The sequence below is a fragment of the Ptiloglossa arizonensis genome, chromosome 4, assembly GCF_051014685.1.
Source record: "Ptiloglossa arizonensis isolate GNS036 chromosome 4, iyPtiAriz1_principal, whole genome shotgun sequence".
Taxonomy (NCBI): domain Eukaryota; kingdom Metazoa; phylum Arthropoda; class Insecta; order Hymenoptera; family Colletidae; genus Ptiloglossa; species Ptiloglossa arizonensis.
Window position 1 is genome coordinate 6657879 of NC_135051.1, and position 25614 is coordinate 6683492.

Below are 25614 nucleotides of genomic sequence, written 5' to 3' on the forward strand. Positions count from 1 at the left end.
ATTGAAAAGGCTAGCCATCTCTCTACCAGAAATAAAGAAGACTGACTCTACTTGGGCAAAGAGTACTCTTAAAAAAGCCGTTCTTTTTACTGAACATCTACAAAATACATTTAAATTCAATAGCACGAACACCTCTACAACTATTTCAAGTGAAATTCTGCTCACCATGACCGAAACTGACCACACCGAGCACATCACAGGAACCGCGGGGAAAAAAGTCAAAAAAACTTATCGCAGACATCCGAAACAAAGACTTCTGATGTTGAGCTAATCGACAAAAAAATCTTTAAAGAACTCCCGCTTAAAATGGTAAGAATGTTTACTATAATATTCAATGTTATATCAAGGATTAAGTATTTCTTATTACTTCCCATAATGTCGAAACTATTAGAGAAAGTAATCCTAGCCAAAATGAAAAAAATAATCGGGGAGAACATCTAATCTTACCGCACCAATTTGATTTCAGGACACGTACGTATAATATTTACCAGCAACTGCTCAGAATTAAGTATAAACAACGAGTGTTCAATATATCAAATAATCGTTAAATTGGCACAATTTGAGCACAATTAAAATTATTACAATTCATCGTACCCGCCATTGTAGTCAATGCGCTATGTGCTCAATTATGAAACACATAAAGGATTGAATTCCGTAACGTAAGAAACTGAAAGTTTACGATCAATATTCGAAGAACGGATAGAGAATTTTTTCTGAATTGCTCGAACTCGTGGTTTCAAAGTGGACCAACCAACGAATGGAATACAATGGGTTTTGTTTTCGTCGATGTGTATTTTTATATATTGGCAAACAATGGCGGGAACGGATTCCGATCGCGAACCGGAGCAACGAATTTGATCAATAATCGTGACGTTACTGTATTTGCGCGAAGAACGATGAGCCACCGGGGAAAGCCGCTACCGCGCGAAATTTACCTCTCCGTGAGCACCGGTGATTTCGGACTCAAGTAAATCACTCTGCAAATAATCTACACGCGGCATCGTGCTGCGCGAGAAGCATTAAACTTCGTCCTTTCCGCGTGAACGGTCCGCAGCTATCAACGGGAACGTCTGGCAGTTTTCGTGGAATGAGCACGTTCAAACGGGCGGGCGGGATTACAGCAGTATCCGAACAAGAAATTCAGAAGGTGAAGCGTCACGGAACAGCAGTCACAGCTACGTGCACGGGAGTACCAGCCTCGCAACACTGGACACACAAACGGGAAATAGTCTGAAGGGGTTGCCAGTCAGGAGGGTTGGGGAAGGAGGGTAAAAGGACGGAACTAACGAGTACTCTTTTTACTTCGCGCCGCGGGACTTTCTGTGCCACAGGATACAATCGGTAACGTATCGCCACCTGACTGAAAGCGCTCGTTCTCAAACGGAAAAAACACCGGAAGAACAATCTGTCTTGTTTTTTTTCTTTCTATACTTTCCCTTTGAATCTCGAGACACCGTCCGACGTTACGATGTTACCAGTTATCAGTGTGTTCCGACGTATCAGCGGTTATTGAAATTTCACTTCCAACGGTGAGTGTGTTTTTCTTTCCTCTGCGGCAATGTTCTTCTTTCAATTGGTAATGTTTGTCATTTTTTTCTTCCAGCCTAAACTTTGTCCGGCGATAGAGGACGTTTTTTTTCCCGAGGCGATACGTGCAGTTATTCTCTCGGTTCTTCGTATGCGAGTAACTCTTTGGTAAACTAAAAGTTATATCAATTTTGTAATATAATGTACAGCTACTGTATAGCTAATATACCGTATAGCCGATAGTTTTTAAGTTTAGTACGAAATTATTTCAAGAAAGTACACTATTTGGATTTTTTAACGCGTATTTTGTAGTCCCGTGTACATCTGAATTTTCTTCTTCTTTATTCAATCCTTGTTTCACTTCAACTCTTGCATTTAGGGGGTAAACAATTAGAATTTTAAGTAACCGTGAAACTTTCTGGAGGAGGAAACTTTGTACAGCATTAACTTTGCAATTCCGTGCACATCATTTTAATATTTATGGATTCTTCGTACCGTGAATTTTCTCTTAGTACATGGAACACATGTTGTAACAGTGTGTAACTCGTTCGCTCACGTCTCGTGAAATTTCGTTTCTTTAAAAACAAATGTTTTTGAAAAGAACGAAATTTTGTTTATTATACCGTGTTCAGAAGCGCAGGAAGTCTTACATTTCATTAACTTTCAAATCCAATTTCTCTGACAGTGATTTCAAACCATTGATTTTTCCGAAATCCTCTGGATTTAAAACTTTACCAGTGCCACCCATACAACGTAACGTCACCTACACGTACCACAACCAAATGAAATTCCGATATTTTGTCAACGTATCGTCTCTAATCAAACTTATCCTTTCCGACAAGTCGGTTTTCTAGCGAAATTCAATTTCAGTTAGAAACTCGTCGTACCCAAAAGCTCGAACATTTCACGTCGTGTACTTGAAATAATCTATGGTTATCCGGTCACAAATTTCTTTCAGTTTGTCAAATTCGTTTCCTGTTTCTCGTGCGATGCAGATGGATACAAGTCCGCAGCTATAAATTCATACTTCACTGCAGCGTGTATTATTTCTTCCTTGAAAGAGAAAGTTACGGATATCTTCATTCGCCGTAAGTATGCACGTTAAATTTGATAAGAATGCGTGGCACGATTCTCTAAGAAAAGTTTTCGAAGAACATACCGTATTGATGCTTCAGTCCAATACAATTTTGTCGGCTACCGGTACGAGTCGAGCAACGGTGGCGTCGGCCAGTAATGCGTTAACATAAAAGTTTCAGAAGTCAACGTGATCGTCGTTGAAGCTCATATTGTCTCCCATGTTCACCGCCTCAAATTCTCTTCAATACGAAAACACGGTGTCTAGAAAATTTAACGAAAGAATAACCCACGTCACAAAAGCACCAATGAATGCACCCGGTAATACTGTATATTTGTCAAAGTCGACCGACGTAACGGTGTGAACCGTGCGCAAAAAGCTTGATAGATCGCAAAATTTACAAAGCACGGCGATATGTCATAGGAGTAAAAACAGAAAATTATGTCCGTGGAAAACGTATTCCGTTTTCCAGCGGCTCGGCCGTACTCTGGGACACTGAAGTAATCGTAAACTCTGGTGCGACACTAAATCATAAGGTAAAGTAAGAACGATGATAACCATTGTGGTAGTCGAAGACGCATACACGCGTGAATCGTACGGAGAACTTTCAGTCCACGGTGGATCTACGCGGGGAAGAACGATCGTGCGAGATTGCTTTCTCATACAGTCGTGGAATAAATGTACATGCATCGGTAAAATGCATGACAACTGATAGGTGCACGTTTGCGGAAGGTCAACGCTTCAACGTGGTTTTATAGTATGTCGCACGAGACAGAGGAATTACTTTTCAGACTTCAGTAAGAGGAAATGGTGCCACGGAATGTATTATTATTATTATTTTTTAAAGTGGGGCACAAGTTATTGTCAAATGCGGTTTCTTAATAGCAGAACAGTAGGTGTACAGTAGGTATGTATTCGTTAAGAGCAAGGTTTGGACTACACGTTAAGAGTTCAGTGCTGCTGTGGCTATTTCTGATACTCTGCATTTCTCGTGCAATAATCATTCAGTCCCTCCAGCGTTATGATCACTTGGTAATCGTATCTTGTTACCAAAAATTATGGGCAAACAAAGTAACATTGTTAGTAAGAGAGTAATTCTAACAAGTCCTAACATTGTTAGTAATAGAGTAATTCCACCACTTTGGTGGTTTCTGTGTTTAGGCACATATGCACTATCAATAGTATTGAGGCAATAATATTGTCAAATGGTTGCTCAGACGGTTCAATATTAATAGTATTTTGTATTCTTTTTTCTTATACGGTATACATATATAGACAATACTGACTACATATATTGGCAGAGCTTCAGTGGTATTAAACACGTTTGAATTTTTTCAATATATTGAATCAGACCTCAATATTATTTCTAAGTTGTCAATATTGTTGCCAATATTCGATACTGCACAATAATATTGATCGTGTAGGGGTACTTTTAAATGTCATTAATATTGTCTTGTAAACATAATTTTTTTTATTCACATTCAACATTATTTTTTTTTTAATTTCCAGAAGATTTAAAGATTGTTTCTACGACGTTTCGACCTTTGTCAATGTGGGTCCACATCGGATACATAAAAAAGAACAATCGAGTTACATAGATTATGCAGTCAGCAATGAAGAAAACGCATTATGCAGTTACCAATGCAAGCATTGCTGTTATTCGCACTCAATTGAACGATTGCTCCTAAGTGATGGTAATAATAATTAATTAATAATAATTGAATGGAAAGATCATTTCTACTTGTGGAAGCAAAGTGTTTGAAACGCAATTATTTTATAAGCTATTATGCGTCTCGTGCTGACTTTAAACAAGTCGACGGTTTTCACACAAAATGTGACATTCATCGAGAGCAATCCTTTCAGCGCTAACATTGCGTTACACGACTCGAAACTTATCGACGAAAATCATTCATTGTTTCACAAACACGTCGCGTTCATTCGCTGATTTGTTTGCGCAATTTCACCGAGCCCTGAGTGAAACATAACAAAGCGCAAATATTTAACGACCTACGCCAATACTTGTCCGGCGTTTTCCGTGTAATCGATTCGTACTTCATGGAGGCACTCGATATTCGACGATAATGCAAATTGTGCGTGCAGATGTGAATACACACACGATGACATATCCAAGCTGCGCAGAACTCATATACTATTATTTTTACTATTAATCTGTACTGAAAGCCTGCATTGTTCAACGAATAATCGTTTTCGACAAAAATGTGAACCAAAGGTATACAAATTTATTACAAAAATTGTCGATGAAAGAATATTTTTCTGGACAAACATTTAGTTATCCTTAAACACTTTAATCTTACTTAATTTGTCCCCCAATTTAAATTAGATGAATCTATAACACCAAAATTGTAGTATTTATGTAACTATTTTAATCTGTCTGTTTTTAAATGTTACGTATTAAAAACGATCGTAACTTCTCTTGATATTATGAACATTTGATTTTATTTAATCGAATCTAAAAATTATATTGTTCCTTGTACATCTTTTAACCTCTTTCTTTCGTCGCAATTAATATTCCCTTGTTACTTGGAATGATTTGTTTATTCGTTTCATTCTTCTCTGTTAAAATATCGTACAAATATTTTGCGAATTCCGTGAAATACACCCAGCAGATTTAAAAAAAGGTACACAAAAGTGTTAGCTTTCAGCATCGATGAAAAATTAATACGATACACACTAAAAAAAAAATGTTTTATTTTTGACAGAGTGTAAAAAAATATTCGGCTGCTGTTTTATTCGAGAAAACCGTTCGTTTCGTGAAATGTGACCAGTCAGAATTGAACGAAACCGAATAAAAAAGAAGATGAAAAATTGTGTAGACATTTCGCCGTGTCGTCGAGTTGATGAAAGAAGAATACGTCAATACGAGAAGATCTGCAAAACTCGCCCACGGAAGTAATATTATACATCTCCTACCAAAAGTTCGAAAGTATCGGTCTGAAAGGAACCCGAAGAAAGACACGGGAAACGGTCGGATGTGGGGTGTTCCTCAAGTCGTACGGATTGATCCTGAAAACATTCGGGGCGAGTTCCCGTGCTTTCTCAGTTACCATGAGAGATACAGTTGGGATAAAATCAGCCGGTCGCTCAAGGCCATTTCCTCGACTCCTATACTAGGGCTAAGAACTGCTTGTCAAATTTTTCAATTCTCAAAACCTAAATCATTTGTTTCATCTATTCACAAGCAATATGTAAAACCTCGTCAGGCTACAGTATCTTGAATTTGTACCTAAAAGTTTGCATTATTCCAATAGTGCGATGTGGACTATGAAAGTTACTTTTTAAACTTTAGTTTCATTTGAGGTATTATAGAATATTTTGGCAAAGAAAAAGTAATGTGTTTACTAAGAATATTGCATCTCCATTTCAAAATTAGAGTTTATTCTCAGAATTCGAAAATTTGTAAGATATTCAAATATTGAGTTATTTGAATGAATGTAGACCTACATTAAATCACGGCTAACGAATCCTTTTACGTCGTGCTAGGTTGCTACTCCCTTTGAACAATAAAGCACGTGCTTGCAGGTTTGAGCGAAGACGAGAGAGAGAGAGAGAGAAAGCGGGTATGTAGTCAAAGTGTAGAATGGGGATAATTTCTCAGTGGCCTTGAGCGACCAATTGATTTTGTTGCGACTGTAGTAGGTCAGACGTCGTGCATCTGCGGCGTTCTTCCTTCAAGAAACAGTCGGGACAGCTTGAAAAACTCTGTGACAGGGTAGATGATGAAAAGAGGAATACAGGAGGAAAGTATTCAGAATATTTCCAGCAAAGGGATGCAAACCCTTCGAGCACAAATGTGTAATAAGTATCTAATACAGATAAGCGATTCAGTACATTGAGATTGTTGATGGTTTTTCGTCGAGCCAACCGAGGTAATTAACTCGATATGTCGACTTGAATAATTGACGGGAAATTGTTTAAACACGATGTTCGTAATGAATAATCCATAAATTCAAATTACCAAGTAACATTGAAGAAAATAAATTCTAAAGAATAAAAAAAATTGAATTACGTGAACAATGAAGTTGATTAAGATTTAAATATTCTAGAATTCGATTAACAATATCCTCAGCTTTTCGCGAAAACTTTTGCTTTAGCGTTAACTGTATAATACGAAGAGAATATGGCTAAGCATAACTCACAAGCATTGTTGTGACGTGTAAATATTGTATAGTCGATGCTGTAAATCTTATAGATTGTCTATTCACTTTAATGCTGGTTTCATTTTTATGCACATACATTGACAGTATGTATATATAAGATTTAAAATAACGATTATCCAATATTTATTCTAATATACGGATGAAAAGAAGAATTTTCAGATTTTCATATATATTTTTAAAACCTTCATTGAAGTATCACTTGCTTTGAGAGTTTAATTTTTGCAATAAATTGGTCTTGCATATGTATATGTAGAGGCTTTCTGATTGCCAATAATATACTTAATTTTCTATTGTTTCTTTTCTTTTCTTTTTGAAAATATTACAAAATCATTTATAACGAGATTTAACTATTGCATCAAAGGTGTATTGTAGTATAGTACTTTTAAAAACTGATTTTCCTTTTGTTTTCTTTTTACAGGGTATATGTCTTCGATTTTCTGCCAAAGGATATTACTGGATTCGCAAAATTGACAAAGTTATGAACATTTAAAGTGAATGTTGTCCGCAACGTGCGACGTAACCTTTCTTGAAACCGCAACAGCAGGTATATGTTTTTCCCAAGTTTCCCTCGGCTTTCATTATCAGTGGCTTTCGACTTCGAAAAGGGACACCTTTCAGGCCTATTAGCTCACCTCAGGTATGTATCGGAACATTTATCGTGTTTAGCTTAGCTTCAACCGTTGAGCTGAGCAGAGTTCCGATTGGAAGTATTTGTTGTGTGAAATTGATCTATTAGTGTTATAAATTAATATTATATCGGTGTTCCATACTACCAGTGTTATAAATTAATATTGCATCGGTGTTCCGTAGGAAAGGAAGCAGAGGAAGAAGTGTTCGTGCATCTGGTACTAGAAAAAGGATTATTGCACTACTGCATTGATGTATGGCCCTAGCCTGGCAGATTAATCGTAAGTTTATGTGTATATACATACATATGTATATATATATATAAATACTTGGTATGAAAAACTTTAAACATATGAAAAAAATTTGCAAGACATATTAGTTTTACTATGTAGTACTGTTTTTTAATTTTTAATTTGCAATATTTGTTAATACTAAACAGTATCTTTATATACAGTATGTCTTGAACAAACTTTCTTCACTTGTGGTTTCTATTGAACGATACAGAAGGGAGTATAACCCCTATAAGATAAAGTGGAGGGTATGAGCAATGTATATATTAACTTCAAAAATTTACGAGTCCAAGGGTTAAATAAAAAAACTCGTTTCATGCTGTACCACCAGCCTCTACCGATGGCATAATGTCCTCTTATTATTTCTCACTTAATCCCAAATGGTGATTACTGATGACATGGTTCGTGAGCGAATCACACTTCAACACGTTCTTTGTGACCTCTTGCCGGGCCTGCGTTGATTATTTCTGCTTTAATTTAGCCTCGTTACTTTCTTACCGCGTTTTATGCATCCAAAAAGTTTGTAACCCATTTTTCATCACATCCTGTATATATATATATATATATATACATACGATGGAAGTGAGAACACTGGGAGAATTGAGAAAAAGCAAAGAACTCGGGAGTAAAGTGACTGGAGGACAGTCTGGAACTCGTTAATATTGACTTAATTAATGGAAAAATGTGTCTGGTGCAGTAGTAACAGCAAGTGGAAATTCTCTCGCGTTCAATGGTGAAAAGTGACGGGAGAAGGAAATAATTTCATGAAGTGTAATTATTAAGGAAACACTGGAAGATATGGCTTTGAATCGGGAAAGACGTTAAATGATTACGTTTGTTTCGAAATACCGTGACACCGACGCACACTGTAAATACAATTGCTATTACCGTCTCATTGAGCAAAAGTTTGAAAACTATTTTAGTAAAATGTATTCGTTACCCTCCGACTCGCATCTAATCTTTCAACTTCCGTTAATGTCACCGAAGATAACGATATTGTACAAAAAACAGTAACTATTCAAATTCGGAAAGAATCTCATTCCACTAACTGCAACTTCTTAAAATTTTTTTAATTACAAAACTATAGTACATTAAACGATATTCAGTAAAAAAAAAATGAATATTTCATTTTTGCAGTTGAAAAGGAAATCTATCAGTACATTGACGATATTTGGTAAAAAAATAAATATCTCATCTTTGCAGTTGAAAAGAAAATCTATAAGTACATTGACGATATTCGGTAAAAAAATAAATATCTCATCTTTGCAGTTGAAAAGGAAATCTATAAAAATTACCACTGTCGTATCGATACGGTGGTTCAGAGAATCGAAATTAAATAAACACGCGCGAATCTGCGATGCGTTTAACCGTCCACGATTTATCGATGGTTCCGGAACTTCTGTCCTTGGTGAATGATGAATGGGCGCGGGCGTAATTGTCCGAAATAGCGGTACTATGCAGCCCTATGTCTGCCTTTTTTTTTCCCCCCTTTCGATTGGTAGCTCTGTCGTCGAGGACATTTTAGGACCTATGTTCCGCGATTCGTCGTCGAGTCGGATGAGAGGGCAGAAATCCGTACCGTGGAATGGCCTCTTCTTCTCATCCCGGCAAATTGTAACGTTATACTTCCGCTATCCGAGCCGATTCGCTCGGTGCACGTGTATGTACAAATGCATGAAATCCACGTAAAAGGCCACGACTATCCTCGTTCTCATTATCTCTAGCGGGGCCACCGATCGCATGAACTCTAATTGAATCGTAGAGGTTGTTTGTACGTCGATCCCATTCAATAGAGTGCGCGTGGCGTAGAAACACTTCCATGGGAACACGTAAAAGTGAACTGAACGGGGTTCCGTGCGGTGATCAACCAGATCGAACCGTAACTGTTCTTTGCGTATAATTTTCATCGTAATTAAACATCTTTATTATGCGTGGGTAAAAGTATCAGGAAAGTTGTGTTTGCTTTATTTACGGTTCTAGGTAGAAGATATTAGGTTGTTCGGAAAGTCATTTAGTTTTTTTTTTTTTTTTTTTTTTGGTGATAATGAAACACGATTTTTTTAGAGTGTATAAACATTTCATTCAATTATATATTCTCCATTTTGGTAAACGAAATGACTTTACGAACGACCCAATATTATTACCATCCATCGCAGAAAATAAATTGACATTGTTAACGGTGAACATGGAAGAAACTGACGTATACCAAAATTCATAATGTTTTCAGGCTAATCCTCAATGAGGATTAACGAGTAACTGTTAGTGTAATGCATACACGTACACGTTTGTGCGTACGGGTATAGCGAAATTAAACCAAAGGGATTTAAACGGATTCAATCGATCGCGAATATGGCGTGTTAGTCTAAATCGTGTGGATTGGTATAACGTGGCGTTAAAATTTGTATCTACAAGCATGGACGAGTGCGCGCAAGTACCATAAGTAGCTTAGAATGTAATTTAAATCAACGATTAATATTTAAAAAAAAAAAAATAGTAATAGCCACTAATAGTAACTGGTGTTAAAAACTTTGAATCTCCTCTAAACTATTAGGTTGTTCGGAAAGTAATTTCGTTTCTTTTGGTGAAAACAAAACACGATTTTCTTAGAGTGTACAAACGTTTTACTAAATTACATATTCTCCATTTTGGAAAACGGAACGACTTTCCGAACAACCCAATACATTCGAGGCGAAGGGTTGCGATAGTCCATAAGTTGGATTCCTCGCATCGATGGTGGAGAAAAAAAGAAGTAAATATCTTCCTCTAATGAACGAGACGATCGAGAGTCATATTAACGAACAATTTCCTTTTTATCCCCTTCGACACTATAGAAATCGAGAACGAACAATTATTACTGCTTGGAACACATTTTTCAATTTTAATCGGCAAATTTCAATTGAAATTTCCACTCTCTGGATCGGGCAAGCCCCCTAAGAAAGACAACAAAGTTACTGGATAAAAAAATACGATCCCTTTAAACATTTTCTCACATTTATTCTATTGGGTTGTTCGGAAAATCGTTTCGCTTTTTTCTTTTTTTGTGAAAACACGATTTTCTTAGAGTGTACAAAGATTTTACTAAATTACATATTCTCCATTTTGGAAAACAAAACGACTTTCCGAACAGCCGAATAAAATTTCTCAATACGCGTACTCTCTAGCTTTCGAGAGTTCCACGAACCAGACGAGTTTCACCTCAACCTTTCCAAATCTACCTTCTCGCAAATCTTCGAGCCGCTCTCGATACCAAAATTTCGAAAACAACGAACCGGTCAATTTATCCCGCGTGTACCGACCAGGTTGCAAACTTTAAACAGCAATCGCCGCCAACTAATTACCATTTCATTGTTCGAAGTTCGAACCGAGTTCCATTAAACCCCGATAAAGGGAGGTAGCCGACAAACGGTAAGAAATTAGCGGGATTACAAACGACTCGTTATCACCTTTGTGCGGACCTCGTTCGCCAACGTAACGGACAAATGTGATGAAATTATCCCCGTTTCGGGGCACAATGCCACAATGTCGCATCGAATATGGCCAACAGTGCGGGACCACGATATTATCAGCGTAGCTTCTATTCGCGGGAATCACTGCCATTTTCATATGGACAGCTCCCCCCATTAATTCTGGTTAGCCCCACGGAATTATTTCACATTAATCGCGTAACGGGCTTAGCTGTGATCAATCATGCGTCAAGATCGCGCCGCGCGTTGCTCGTTGCCACGGCCACATCGTCATCGACGTCGTCGTTTCCGGTAATTCGTAAACCTGGTTGTTCGTACGATGCACGTGACCAACCATCTCCATGACTCTGCGCGAACGTGCTTTCCCGCACGCCAAGTAGTTCCAATGATCATGGCCCTTGTTTCTCCGATAATTAAACCGCGTTCGCCTACGGTGTTCGGTTCTCGTCCCCGTGTACCACTGGACGAGTTATCAATCTCGTTCAGTTTCGTCCATATCCATGTGAAAGATTTTTTATGGAAAGATTCTCCATGGAAAGATTCCCCATGGAAAGATTCATTCGCGTGTTTCGTTTCGTACCCGGTGGACATTCAAATTTCCCGATCGATCCTCACGCCCCGTGACGTACGTTCGCGCGCACGGTTCGGTGTTGAAAAAGTGCCACGCGAAATGTCAATTTACACACGAGCTACTTGCGCAAAAGTCGTTAGTGGACGACCGCGAAACGCTGTACATTAATGCTACTTCTTTTATCCGGTTCAGATCTGAGAAGTCTAACAGCTGTTCGATAAAAATGTAGCGAGAGTAAAACGAGTTCTTTTGAAGGAAATGTTAGGTAATTACTTCTCAAATAAATTCGTTCGGCAGAGAACGGCTACATTTGTTTGAAAACATTGTTCTCGAGTTGGTAAGCTTCTTGATGGGAATATCGTGTAAAGTATTGGATCGTTCGGAAAGACATTTCGTTTTCCAAAGTGGAGAATGTATAATTTAGTAAAATGTTTATACGCTTTAAAAAAATCGTGTTTTGTTTTCACCAAAAAAAAAAAAACAAAATATCTTTCCGAACAACCCAATAGTTTATTCCACGATCTATGTATCAAATTTACGTATACGATGCGTGTAATTACTTATTGAAATTTATGTAAATATTGAAATGGTCGGATTTAAAAATACTAGTTATCTTTCTAATTAAATTCAGTTTGATTTACTCCAGTTTGTAAAGTTTTTATCATTTTAAAAATCGGAGTAGGTAAACTAATACAAAGAACGATAAAATTATATATGTAAATGTCTAGGATCCGATTCACCAACCGTTAATAATGCAGACTTTTCGATATGTTGCAGAATGAATGAATTGTTTCCGGCAAGCACGTACTACCAACTTCAAGACGATAGAACGTTCGAACCGATCCAGTGGTGATGAGTAACAGCGAAATAATTTGCAATTAGTCGGAGGTTTGCGACCTGACTGAAATTGTAGAGTAAATTCTACACTAGACGTGATCATCGTAACCCAGAACAATAATACTGCTCAGGCATGTCGTAACAAGATTCGAAATAGTCCGATGGCACTCGGGACAACTTCATCCGAGGCTAATGAAATTATGCGAGTGTTATCTCTATAGCTTTATTCGTCATCGTTTTCTTCCACGGTTCCTTTTCGCTTCTAACGAAACTTGACAGATTTAAATAATCGATTATTTAGGTAGCCACGATAAGGAGAAAAGTCTCTACTAGAATTCATTTTGTTACGTTTCATTTACTCGCGGATGAAAAATGTTCAGTATACGATACAAGAATGCAACAAATGTAACGAACACCAACGAACCGAACGATTCTCCGTAAAGATGTACTTTCATTTACATTTAAATACGCAGTGAATAGAATAGGCTTCTAAAGTTTGACCCCTTGTTGTAGAAACGCTCTGCGTTTCCTTAATTTTCTCTCTTCGTTGCAAAGTTTCTTTCTATGTGCAAACACACCGTTAGGCCCGAGGCGCGAAACGAATTACGCTCTCTTCGATGTAATCTTACCCTGCAACGAGTAATGATTACTTAAAACGTCTCTCGACCGAACGTTAAAGTTCGAATGCTTCGTTGATCCTCTGTGAATATCGATCTCACGATTTCAAAAAAGAATTCAACACCGGAGACGAGACGGCTCGCAGAATAGCGTTACGTGATAGGGTTTAAAATATCGACGAGGAGATATTCCAACCAGCATGGTAGACTCATGCATTGCTTAGAAGGGTAGACGGTTGGGAGATAGAATCCAATGAGCCGGGCAATTCGCGCTATTCTCAAGAGTATGTAAACCCAACGACGTACACAAAATTGGTTTCGAACCATTCGCCCCTTTACGCGCGGTAATAATTATTAATTTACAAGAGTTACGGAATAAGCTGTATTCGTATACAATGGCTGGCAAAGTACGGTTCCGAGTCAGTTTCCCCGTAATGCAATATCCACCAACGAATGCAATATGTATGACTACCTCGGTTCGAGTGTGACTCAATTTCGCTGTCATTTTACACGGGACGTTGCAATTCACATTTCAATTTTTATTCCCTCGTAGCATTGTGGATCCGGCTTTTTAAACGGTATTTCGTTCGTGGAACGAATTTCAGGTACATTTATTCCAGAGGTTGGCAAACAAAGAGGACAAATATTTTCAATATTCCAACGCAGGAAACACTAAAGAGGTGTACATTTTAAAACGGAGAGAACGAAAGACTCAGGACCGAACGAAAATTACTCGGCATTTTCACCGTTCTTCTTAAAGCGAAATAGCACCTTTTTGATTTCAAAAAATTCAAATTTTGTTCCACATTTTTGTAAAATTACTCTCTCGAGGCAAAGAGGCTAGGATTTCTTTCTTTCTTCTTTTTTCGTAGAATTTTTATCTCAATATTCGGATTCATAAAATTCGTGTAAATTTTACATCCCTCTCTGCAGAACCACACTGCACGTGTTTCATCAATAACAAATAATAAAATTCGTTCTTGGGTGAAAATCGTCGAACGCACAAAGGTATAACGTATAACAATAAGCAAACAGAATGCTTGTGTTCCTATTGTTTCATATGGAACAGGAACACCAGCGCGAGGTCGGTCTGTTTTTAAACGATTGTTTCTGTGACAAGAAAATAATTCTTCTGCGCTGGTAAGCGCACACACCGTACAACGAATACCTAAAGTAAAAAGAAGTTAAGTAGAATTCCAATTAAACGTATTATTTCGCTTCGACCCGGCTGCCCACTGAACAGTTCTTCCAGTAGCGCTGGGAAGCAGATTCTTTTTTACGGCTCAGCAGATTTTGAATTAAATCTGCTCGATAAATTAAGCGAACCGAAAAATACTTCCTGTGCGATTCTATCGGCCGGCGTGTTCCATCGGTTCGCCAACAAACTCTCCGGTGATTACAAATATGCGAATTTTCAAAATATTTCACCTCAAACGTTACCATGGTACATTTAATACCAGTCGAATGGGGCTTGTAGCGTTACCAAATTCTCACGTAGCTGTATATACACATTTAACAGAACGCGTACGAAGTATCGTCTATTGTAACTAGGCAAAGTAGTTAGTTTTTAAGTACTCATCTCGAGAGGATGAGCAGATACGGGTCACTAGGGCACAAATTTCATCGAAACTGAAAAACAAGGTCAAACAGGACATACGTTTGTAGAAATTTATTTTACCGTGTTTCGGTGCTAAAATTCCTGAATGTGGGTCTCGCATATTGCAGGACACTGGTACAATAATAGAACAGTAAGGATCAAAATCATTTACTATTCACATTAACAGCGGATCGTTTCCGCCAGGACGGTAAACTTTCTGCGAGTTCAGCCGGAGGATAAACTCGGAAGGTCGGGCGGGATTATTCCGGACACCGGAATGTAATGCAACTTAAATACCACGTTTAATCCATTAGCGGAATAAGTCTAACGTTAAGCTGATAAAAGCGAGGACAAAGCGGTGGCTGCGTTGACGTTTCGTTGGAAATTGGTGCGCCGCGAAAGCCACCTGTCGAAATTGCCTCTAATTGGTGGGGAGCATTGATGATTTTAAAAAAATTTAATTTGTTTTTGTACTTTCTGGAAATTGTCTAAGAAAACCTACCCAAAGAATTGAAGCGAAATTCGAAATAACAGCGGAGGTACAAATATAAAAGTGAAATCGTTCTTATCCTTGGTCAATTTAATTTTAATCAATTATTTGTACAAGAATGTTACTAAGAATATTAGCGTCAAATTTTATAAAAATCAGTTTAACGTTATTCGACTTATTACTGTATACACTTTGTCTTTTAGCAATTTTGTTCTCTTTTTTAGACTAGGATTCTTATCGTCTGTCACAGTTGTGATTCAAGTGCTGTCTAATTCCTTTTAGGATTAATAGTAAGGTCTAGAACATTTATTATTATACATATCACCGATTCTTTTATTTATTTCAAGCTTATCCTTATTTATTAATAGTTAAACATTTATGAGTTTGTATATGTTACTACAAAGTTAGTAAGCCTAAGCCACAAACTTTGCTTTCAAGGAATTCAGCGTTTCCGTCACACGCTTTACATTTTACATGGTATCTAAGAGCACTGAAAACTGATAAAAATTCAATATTCTATAACCTGGCGCAGGATCGATGATTATATCGAGAGAGTGTTCCATAGTTTCCTTGCTGATGCGCTTGTACTTGGAGAAACTTTTTTTTTTTACTTCAGTCATTTTCGCTTTTTATCACGGTCCGTTCATCCTGTAATACATTCTGTCCCTTTTCGATCCACATTGAATTATTTTATATCGAAATATCCACTTCAACGAAAATTGTATTGCAACTCCGCGACTTACACAAATTCTTTAATTATACTCATTTTTAATATATTTATATTACCTTCACGCACCTTTGTAAATATAATATAAATCGCTTCGAGTATTTTGTCCGATGAAAATAAGTCTAAAATTGTTAAAAACTCCGTTAATAATTCTCACAAAAATACAACGAAGAACCAAGATTCGAAACCTCTCCAGTCAAAAAATGTAAACAAATTTCATTGCACGAATCATTCGTAGGATCAAAAATATGTAGAAAAAACTTTTGGTTCGTATCGGTGGCTTAGTACATGTTTTATGGAGGTAGAACGCGGTGCATTCGACACGTTTTATCGAAGTTATCGTGCATAAGCTTGCGTACGATGATTTCCACAAAATATACGCATCTCTGACGCAAATTTTTGCAATAACCGAGGCACTATTGTACCACGTTTCTTCCCACCAGGACTCTGGACGTTATTAATCTCACGGATTCGAGCGATAATTTTGCAAGGAACAATTTTCTTCAATTTATTTCTGCCACAAAGGTGACGCGAGCCTTTAAAGGACCTATTTCGGTGGGTACGGCGGCTGTTTTATTTTATTGCGTCTACGTCGATGGTTAGGCGGGATATCACGGTCAGGGCGAACAGTGGAGAAGGGTGGAGGGTTCCTTCTGTCCGCTGGTTGAAAACTACAAAAGCGGGTGGTAGAAACTTTAATGAAGGGCTCAGCTACTACGTGGCGATGGTGGGGCCGGGAAGAAGGAAGCAGGAAACCGCGAAATCGTGACTGCAGGTGAAACTTCCGCTCCTTTTCGTCCAGAAACGAGGACTTTGCAAAGTTTCGTTCGCGGGTATCGTCGCGGCGGGAAGACCGTATAAAAGAATGCGCGAATTCATCGCGAAACGCGTAATGAATGCGCTCTCACGTACCAGTTAACATTCATAATGAAGATCTGTGCGCTCAGTGTTACCCGTAACTCGCGTTACGCGATAAAACTGACACAATAATTCCTGATTTCGTACAAATTACGGTAACGAGAGTAGGGAAAAGAATGTAAGGTTTCGTGTAGAGAGAGAGAGAGGGAAAAAGAAGAAAAAAAAAAAGAAAACTTTTCTGTGTGACTGGCATGCCTTTATTTCTTCTTTTCAAAGGAGTTACCGTTTACTTTTCTGACGAGGTACAATACCCGCGGAATGAATTTTACATGAATTGCGCACTTTGACAGCTTCCTCGATGAAAGACGTGATTTTTAATTTAAACAAATTATTAATTCATACGACCTAATTGGAAAAGCGTACCGACAATTTCTGGCAAGTCACATTATTATACAGAAGAATTGATTTTAATACCGGCCGGTGGAATCCCTCCCATAAGTAATGCCTCGGTTATTGATAAAGTTCTCCACTCGTGCTTCGTATATTAATAATTGACCGTCCCGATTCTCGAACATTATGCAAGACATTACTGTATTAGATATTAATGTACCGTAATACCGTAGGAGGATACGATGTATTTTATTCAAGACTTTTTGCCTTTGAAACGTAAATTTAAAAAAGAAATTAACAAGTTTCATTCGATTTAAGTAACACGATTCTTTTACGTTGCAGGAAATTTCAAATAGAACGCACCGGTGAGGAATGAAATACCTATGAACGAAACCTAACAGAGACCAGTCGGGAATCGAATACGAAGAAAGTACAATGAAAAGGGAAGATAATATCTTTAAAAAAAAATTAAAATCGGTCGTAATAGTGCAAAAGCACGCAAAGCAGTAGTAAAAGGAAAGAACGAAACGTAAGGCACTTCCGTAACAATGCTGATCTCTTCTACAAAATAAAACATACTCGACACCGATGCAGCAGAGGTTAAAGAAGAAAGCAACAGAGAAGTAAAAAGAGAGACGGAAAAGCGGAAGCCAACGCGTTGTTTGGTAGATGGCTAATGAGCCTCCGTTGGACAGAAAGCAAATGCGCCATGGAAAATGGAGATCGATTTTTTCTTTACTTCCGTACCACTGTTCGTCTTCACGATTATGCGATACCATCGGATCACCTCGTATCTATGATCTGCAAGATCTATTGAGAAGCAAAAATCTGTGAAAGCATAGTTTCTGGGGGAAGAAATGAACACGTGATTAAACATTGAGATTAAATGCAAACACCGAAAGGGTTAGACAAACGATTAGAGTATCAACGCTAGTAACACTAAATGTTAATCTGTACCTTCAGACGTTTCTTAATTGTACCTTTCCAAGAACTTTGATAGGAAAGTATTTGAGCAATATAGAATTAAGGATAGGACTATCAAGTATAGTGAAACAAGTTAGAGAAAATCCCTGAAAGAACATTGGTTCAGCCTCTTCTATCAAATGTCTTTGTTAACAATTTTCTTTTCAATTTCTCGACCATGATATTTTCGTGTTATTAACAACGAGGCCAAACTAGTCAGTATTCGGGCTATTTCCACTTACACGTTGCAGCGAATTGTTTATAAAATGAAAAAAATGTAGAAAAAAACTTTTGGTTCGTATCGGCGGCGATCTATCGGTTAATCGGCGGTTATCGGTACGATAACCTTTTATCGAGGTTATCGTACATCGGCTCGCGTAAGAACTTTTTTTTTAGAATTCGTCGAGTCTCCGCGATTCAAAGTTTGTAGCGATGCATCCCCTTAGGTCCCTAACTGAAGTTATCGAGTGTCATTGGATCAAAGCGACGGGGCTTCGTGTAGGAGAACGTAGTCCCTGCTGAATTATCCACCGTTTCAGGGGTATAAATTTTTATTCGCTCTCGTGCGCTGAACTGCAAATTACTCTCGAGACTTTCCAACATGTGTACGGACAGGGTTGCCGAATCCAAAGTTTCAACCGATCGTACACAAGTTGACGGTCCGGCGCGACGTTACTCCCGTTACATCAGTTCCGAAGTAATTCCCAAGTGCTTCCAGCCAATACACCTCTCAATCCCTCTACCAACTCTATCGATGTGCCTGCACGATGCACCGTCGAAATCAGTCGATTAGCGGAACTGACATTCGTCTTCCCTTTCCTGTCAAAGGACCGAACGTTGCCAACTAGTTGCTTCGTTCAGTCGTTGGAACCAAAGCCTCGATACTTAGCCATCTAACGGCAGTGTACACCAAAGAACGAACAGACACTCGTTAATTTGCGAAGAAATAAGTGCTAGCGTTTGTTCAAAGTGCAACGAACCTCGAGTCCTCGACTTCTGCAGTGGTGGACCTGTACTGAGAGACACGAGGCATAAAGCTTACCCTGCATTCTTTGATCTTGTCACAAGCTCCTTATTAGCTCACAATATACGACGACTAAGTCGATGTTCCGCAGACCCAGCGATTTCTGATACTACACACAAGTTAGAACGAAGATTCTATCATTCACTCGTGTGTGTACACTGGGAGGATAAAAATTCTAAACTCGTAATATACCTTCCTCGACATCCTAAGCAAATACTGTTTAAAGTTTTGGCATGGAAGCTGTGTTCTTTCAGGGATAGTGTTTACAATTGTGCAATTCCTTGCACCCAGAAGCTTCACGCATTATTAAGATAATGCACCTATTATCGACAGTACCCACTAATGAAAACTAATACTCCCTTCTGTTTCTTATTTTCTCAGAGAAGCGGTACTCGTGTTAGAACGAAGAGGATAGTCTGCGTGATTTCCAATTGATTCGAATTAAAGTCGTTCGTCTTTTTCTTCGCAAAATTCTCTATTTAGTTTACAACTCTGAAGACGCTGGAGAGGGAGTAGAACAATCCGCGCGTTGCCCGGAAGAACAAGAGATTTCGAACGCATTCGTAAGATCCGCGTTGACCCGGTCCGGAACCAGGGTGAGGATCGCAGTGGGCGAGGTTAAGTCACCTCATTATCGAGCTCTTAAAATTTTCAAGATGAAAGAAGAGGTAAAAAGAGAGAGAGAGAGAGAGAGAGAGAGAGAGAGAGAAATATCGTGGCCAAGGAGTATCGGCAGTCGTTAACGCTGTCCTGAAATTTTCAGACTTATCATCGGTCAACGTCGGATTGCTTGCTCAGCGCCCGCAATACGCCAATGCGAATCTAGGCCAACATTTTTTCTCTCTCTTTTTTTTTTCTTTTCCTTCTGCCGAGGTCGGATGAAAACAACAACACCAAATCGAAGCAGGAAACGCGTCCCACAACGAAACGATGATGACATTTGAAATTTTTCCCGCGGTTGGAGCAGTTCACTGTGAAACGTTACGCAAACTCTGTCCAATTCGCCTAGTTGAAAATTAGCAAGAGAACCATCTCGGGTTAATTAGCAATGCAACCATCGAAGGTTTCATTGATAAGAAGCCACGTGTAACATTTTAACGTATCCCGTGGTACTGGTCGAGTTATAAAAACGCGTACAAATTTTTTTTATTAATAACACAAATTACTCTGCTGCAGCACCGCAAGTGATCGATCTCAGTCGAACTTGAATTGCGTACTCTTTGTAGATAACTTTATTGTTAATTGTTAGTTTAAAAAATTCACAGTTACACGTCAGCTTTCTTGCGCCCGTGATAAACTAATTTCGAGATGTTATTTGATATTAGAATCGATTAGTCGTCGATTAGTCCTCGTTCCTTAACCCTTTGCACTCGAAGCTTCTTCGCTACCAGAAACCGAGAAAATCCTCTAAGTCGTAAAATTCATCTGTAACGGAACATTTTTATATACTTCGCGTACACGCGTTTACACTCTAGGAGAACGTGATATTTAAATTCCAATTTGAATTCGAAACCGCGAAGTTTTCACGGATCGAAAATAGTACAGTGAATTAGGTGACGAGCGAGGATCTCCTCTCGAGTCCAAAGGGTTAAGTATCGCGCGAACGAGTATCAGCCTATCTCCCGTCAGGCCTAAATAAATGGGGTGAGAGTTTTAACGCGTAACTTGTAGCGATGGAATTATCTCCAGCGTCGAGTAACTTAGAAACGTCCACCGACTAATTCGCCAGATAATTACGTTAAATTAACGATACCCATTCGTTATGATTAAAAACACTCACCGACACTGTGCTCCGCGCGCGAGTCGAAAGCTGGTAAGATAACGTCCCAGGACGCGGCGTCCTCGCGATCGTAATTTAAAAAGCATCGATTCTATCTTGACAACCAAATTCATTAATTAGAACTAACGAGGCTACGGTGAAGAAAGTTGTTGGACCTCTTGTTGAGGGAGCACACGGTTGTTATCCGATGGATATACTTAACAGTCAACGAGGTACCCGATGACTGTAAAGTTTTTCCGGCTGCTCTCTCGGAAATTAGAAAGGTAACGTAAATCGTCAGTGGGTAAGCATGCGAAAGCTCTCGGGGACAGTCGATGCAATTAATGCAATCTGCGGAGGTAAATATGGCAGGATTTTGGGTAGATCCGAGTGCACTGTGAGTAAAAATAATCAAGAGTACAATCGTCTTGATTAAATTTGTTGAAGAAATTTGGATGATAGCTGTAGGACGAAGCGAGTCGATTGGATAATTGAAATCCTGTATTTGTATTAATGAACTTGTCTCTATCGACGCGTTTCTTAATTTATATCGGCCTTGTCGCATGTTTGCTCATCTTCGTCGCGAGTCGGTTGCAAGTTCGAACCCACAGACCTAATGATTTATCGAGTGATGCAACAACGATGGAAGCGATCGTCTTGATTAACGATCGTGCGTTTGGAGTTATAAAAACGCGTACGAATTTTTTTATTAATAACACAAATTACTTCGCTGCAGCACCGCAAGTGATCGATCTCAGTCGAACTTGAATTACGTACACTTTGTAGATAACTTTATTGTTAATTGTTAGTTTAAAAAATTCACAGTTACACGTCAGCTTTCTTGCGCCCGTGATGAACTAATTTCGAGATATCATTTGATATTAGAATCGATTAGAAACAAATACAATTGATTCCTCGATAAAACGTCGTGATCGTCCCTCCTTAAAACATTCCGCGCAGATCTGGAAATGTACGTTTTATCGAGGGGCTACTGTAGATGGAAAATCTCGAAAAAGGCGGTCATTAATATTTATAGACAGTTTTGTACTGCTTATGGTGAGACGGGCTCACTGCATACATGAATAAATTCAGAGTATTTTGTATCCGTAAATGCTTTTCTCTTGCAACGCAAGTGGTATTTGTTATACAAGACATACGCAGTAGCGGCAAGTGCCTCGGTTCATAATACTCTTTTTCCTTTTAGGTAAATTTCATAGTCTTCGGTGCCAAGGTGTTTGACAGCTCTGCGACGTAGGTGCGTGCTACATATTTTTAAACAACAAAGGATGGACATGTGTACAGAGCTTGATTTTGGAACGATATAAAATGGATTGTCCAACGATTGTATATTTAGGATGACTAGGAAAACTCCTGGAACCTTTTGTTAACAAGAAAAGAGAAGACAAGTAAGGAAGAAAACGTGAGACATAAATAAGTAGTAGTCTTTAATCCTACTGATGGTGATGATAAAAACTTTACTATTTTCAAATTGTTAATAATCTTAAAACTTGCTTTCAGTATAATGAACGTGAAGAAGAGTTACTTGCATCTTTGAAGCTGCACAGATCCTCATCACTGGACTTAACATTATTGAATTATTGATAATATGTGGCTCAATATTATATAATCCATGATGTATCATGGTTCAATATTTACGAATGCCAAATGGTGAGCATCTGAATTATAATGATTTTACAATTGACAATTTTTTTTTAATTAATCTTTGAAATGCTGCTTTCAAGTATACGTAGCAATATTAACCTTTTGCCTTCAATGGGAAATTCTATAAGATTTTTCACTTCTTTATTAAATTTTCACGCATATTTGCTAGAATAATTCGTAGGAAATACATTGCAAAATTAATTTTGAAAGAAACACGGGAGCTTCCTCTACCGTTAATTAATTCAGCAATGAAAATGTTAAACCGAAACGCATCAAATATTTTTGAAACTAAACATTAATTTGCGAATTAAATCGTCATAATTTAAAAAAATGTTCACGTCACGCTTAAAACGATGATCAAAATGAATTTAGTATGTTGAACATTTTTATATTTAATTTCCCACCGAGAGTAAACCGACCTCGCGATTGTTAACAACACCCGTCATCAAAATACGATAATATTCCGTAAACAATCACAGTTCCCTGCTCGACCATACAGCCCGATTTTCCAAGTTGAATTTCTCGTTGATTGTAATGTGTATTTATTCGAAAGCGAGCAGAGCCACGCGCATTTTGCAGCATTAACAAAACTAGGGCATTTTTTATCAGCGCTGTGATAATGATTCATAGACATTCCCCGCCATTAATTGCCGAACTACCCAGCACACGATCATATGTGCTTTAATATTCATACACTCGGTTATTCATGTCGTTCGCTAACAATTTAAATTACGGTGCCAAATGTAGCTTCGCCGCGATAAATGCGACGCCCCGATAGCGCGTGATTTACATCGTTGCGAACAAAAATTCGAAAAAAATTTCCCGCCCACGAAGTAAACTGATTCCAAACGAAAACCAGTTGTTTCGAAATCGCTTTGATCGAAAGACCGAGCCACTAAAAAGTCTTTCCTTTTTTTTCAGGCGAAACGCGAATATACGATAAAACCGCAGCGTAACACGGAAAGGAAACAGCAAATAAGCCACAAGTCGATTTTCTGCGACGAAAGAGAGAGAAATACATTATGGACGAACGATCGAACCGAAAAGCCAGCCAACGGCGATTCGCTGAGAAATTCAGATTTCCTCGAACCGAAGGAGACCGTCCTGCCGATCCTCGCGAGAATCCTTGATTCGGTAATCACAGACGGAATAAGGAATCTGACAATCTTCCTTACAATTACGCTGGAGTGGCGTGACACGATGGATAAAAGGGCAGCAACTCTGGAACGTTTCTTAAACATTTTTCTGTCTCTTTACTCCGCGTAGGCTTTCAGGTTAGAATGAATAATCATGCGATAGTAAGTACAAACCACTCTCGAGCTTTTACAACGACCCAGTAAATATTATTATGTCTGCAGACATCAAAGGGAAACCAGTTGTTTTGTTTCTCGTCGAGACTTTGTTAGCACTCTTTGAAGTCTAAATATTGTACGCGTGGAATGTTGATTCGTGTGCCCGATATAAATAAACAAAGAGATACGAGTATCCGTTATTTTAAACAAGGATCGTATTTATACGGAAGGATCTCAAACTGATACTCACCGGCGTGGTATGTAATTGAAAATAGAATTCTAAGTATAATCGACCCCGCTTTCAAGTAACAAAAAATCAGGAACCCCGATTCCTTTGTAACCGGGGTGAGCTAAGTAGCGATTTTTGTCTCAAAAATCGACTTCTGTCACATAATTGTAAACAGCGGAGTAATTATATTACTTGCATCCGGGATAATAATTGTTGTTTGAAAGCGAGGATTACTGTAAAATATTTTCACTAAACGCACGTTCTTATCATTTTTTTTTTTTTTTTTATATTTAAATAAAAATATAAGAAGAAGAAATATATTTGGAACTTTGTGTTTAAGTGTTTTACAGAAAGGATTGGATTGAATTTGTTAAGGGATTTAGCTAATTAACGGAATGACTCGAATGGTATCAAGAACTAATAAACTCTGGAACAGCATCTGGTGCTCGAGTAATCGATATATGACCACTACAGAACGGAGACGTATTTGTCTTATTGTATTCCCCTCTTCCAGTTACCTTCAGACTCTGCTGCTGGTCATACAAGTGAAACGCAATATAACAATTCCAAGCGAAGCACAGCCTGACGTCCATTATCCGAATGACGTAAAAGGTAATTAATTTAATGATAACAAGTCGTTACGCCATTTGTATCTTTTTCTCTAGATAGTGTCGCTGCTTTGAGCATTACCTAGAGACGAGGATTTACTGAAACAGCGATAGACCGATTCTTTGCAAACAATTTCTGTCATGTATTGTACTTAATCATTACCAAATAGAAATAAGTAAATATTTTAACTGTTTCAGGACTGGAAAATTGAAACAAATACGGATGATTCTTGCGCACCAAATCTTGCGATAATAAACTATTATCGTAGAATATATTTTGATTCACTGTTCAACTTACTACGGCCAAACAAAAGGAACAATAATCGAATCGTTAACTGAATAAATTGATGAAAACTGGAACTTGGATGTAGGCTGATTGCCTAACAATGGCTTTAGCAGTATCCTTGAGCTTCGACGAACCCATTTGCCCCTTCGATTCACTTGGTACCTGTTAAATATAGTCGAGTTCGTTATAGAGTTGCGCTAAGCTGTCTTAAGCTAGACGAATCTACATACTTATAGATATGACCCTCGAGTTAATACAATGAATCTTTGCTTACGGAACTGGGGCTTTTGTTTCCGCTTGCCTGATAAGCCCCAGTATACACGAAATACCAATAATCGCATCTTTAAGAAAAACCATTGGATAAAATTTGTATTTAAATTTGTACTTATTTACAATTATATTTAAAAAAATTATATATTATTAAAAGCTATCCAGTTGCTTTGTACGTTGAAAGAATTCTCGGGCAGACTTGTATTTGCAAGTCAAAAATAATTATTAAATAAATCATGGGACATTAAAGGGTAGGGTATTGCAAATAATATA

General features: G+C 38.2%; 2 protein-coding genes across 13 annotated transcripts in view; one reads left to right on the plus strand and one right to left on the minus strand.

Annotated features, from left to right (window-relative positions):
- Sol1 overlaps window positions 1-25614 on the minus strand; it is a 636201-nt gene that overhangs the window by 542715 nt on the left and 67872 nt on the right. The gene's annotated exons all lie outside the window — the stretch shown is intronic.
- Window positions 1302-25585, plus strand: LOC143145348 (uncharacterized). Of its 12 annotated transcripts, none has more exons than XR_012991653.1 (17): window positions 1302-1529; window positions 1604-1695; window positions 2486-2615; window positions 2784-2922; window positions 4112-4296; window positions 5323-6180; window positions 6257-6489; window positions 7199-7417; window positions 7591-7688; window positions 17591-18151; window positions 19617-19903; window positions 19999-22400; window positions 22513-22662; window positions 23578-23930; window positions 24015-24205; window positions 24518-24789; window positions 24984-25585. XR_012991653.1 is itself a non-coding variant. In XM_076308652.1 (5 exons), exons 4-5 carry the CDS (start codon window positions 2823-2825, stop codon window positions 4198-4200), a joined length of 189 nt encoding a protein of 62 aa, XP_076164767.1. In that variant the 5' UTR covers window positions 1302-1529; window positions 1604-1695; window positions 2486-2615; window positions 2784-2822; the 3' UTR covers window positions 4201-4324. The 12 variants fall into 10 exon arrangements, 1 of the variants encoding a protein (XP_076164767.1); XR_012991654.1 differs by lacking the exon at window positions 2784-2922 and having other exon boundaries at window positions 19999-21688; window positions 22199-22400; XR_012991660.1 differs by lacking the exon at window positions 2784-2922 and having other exon boundaries at window positions 5323-5512; window positions 6143-6180.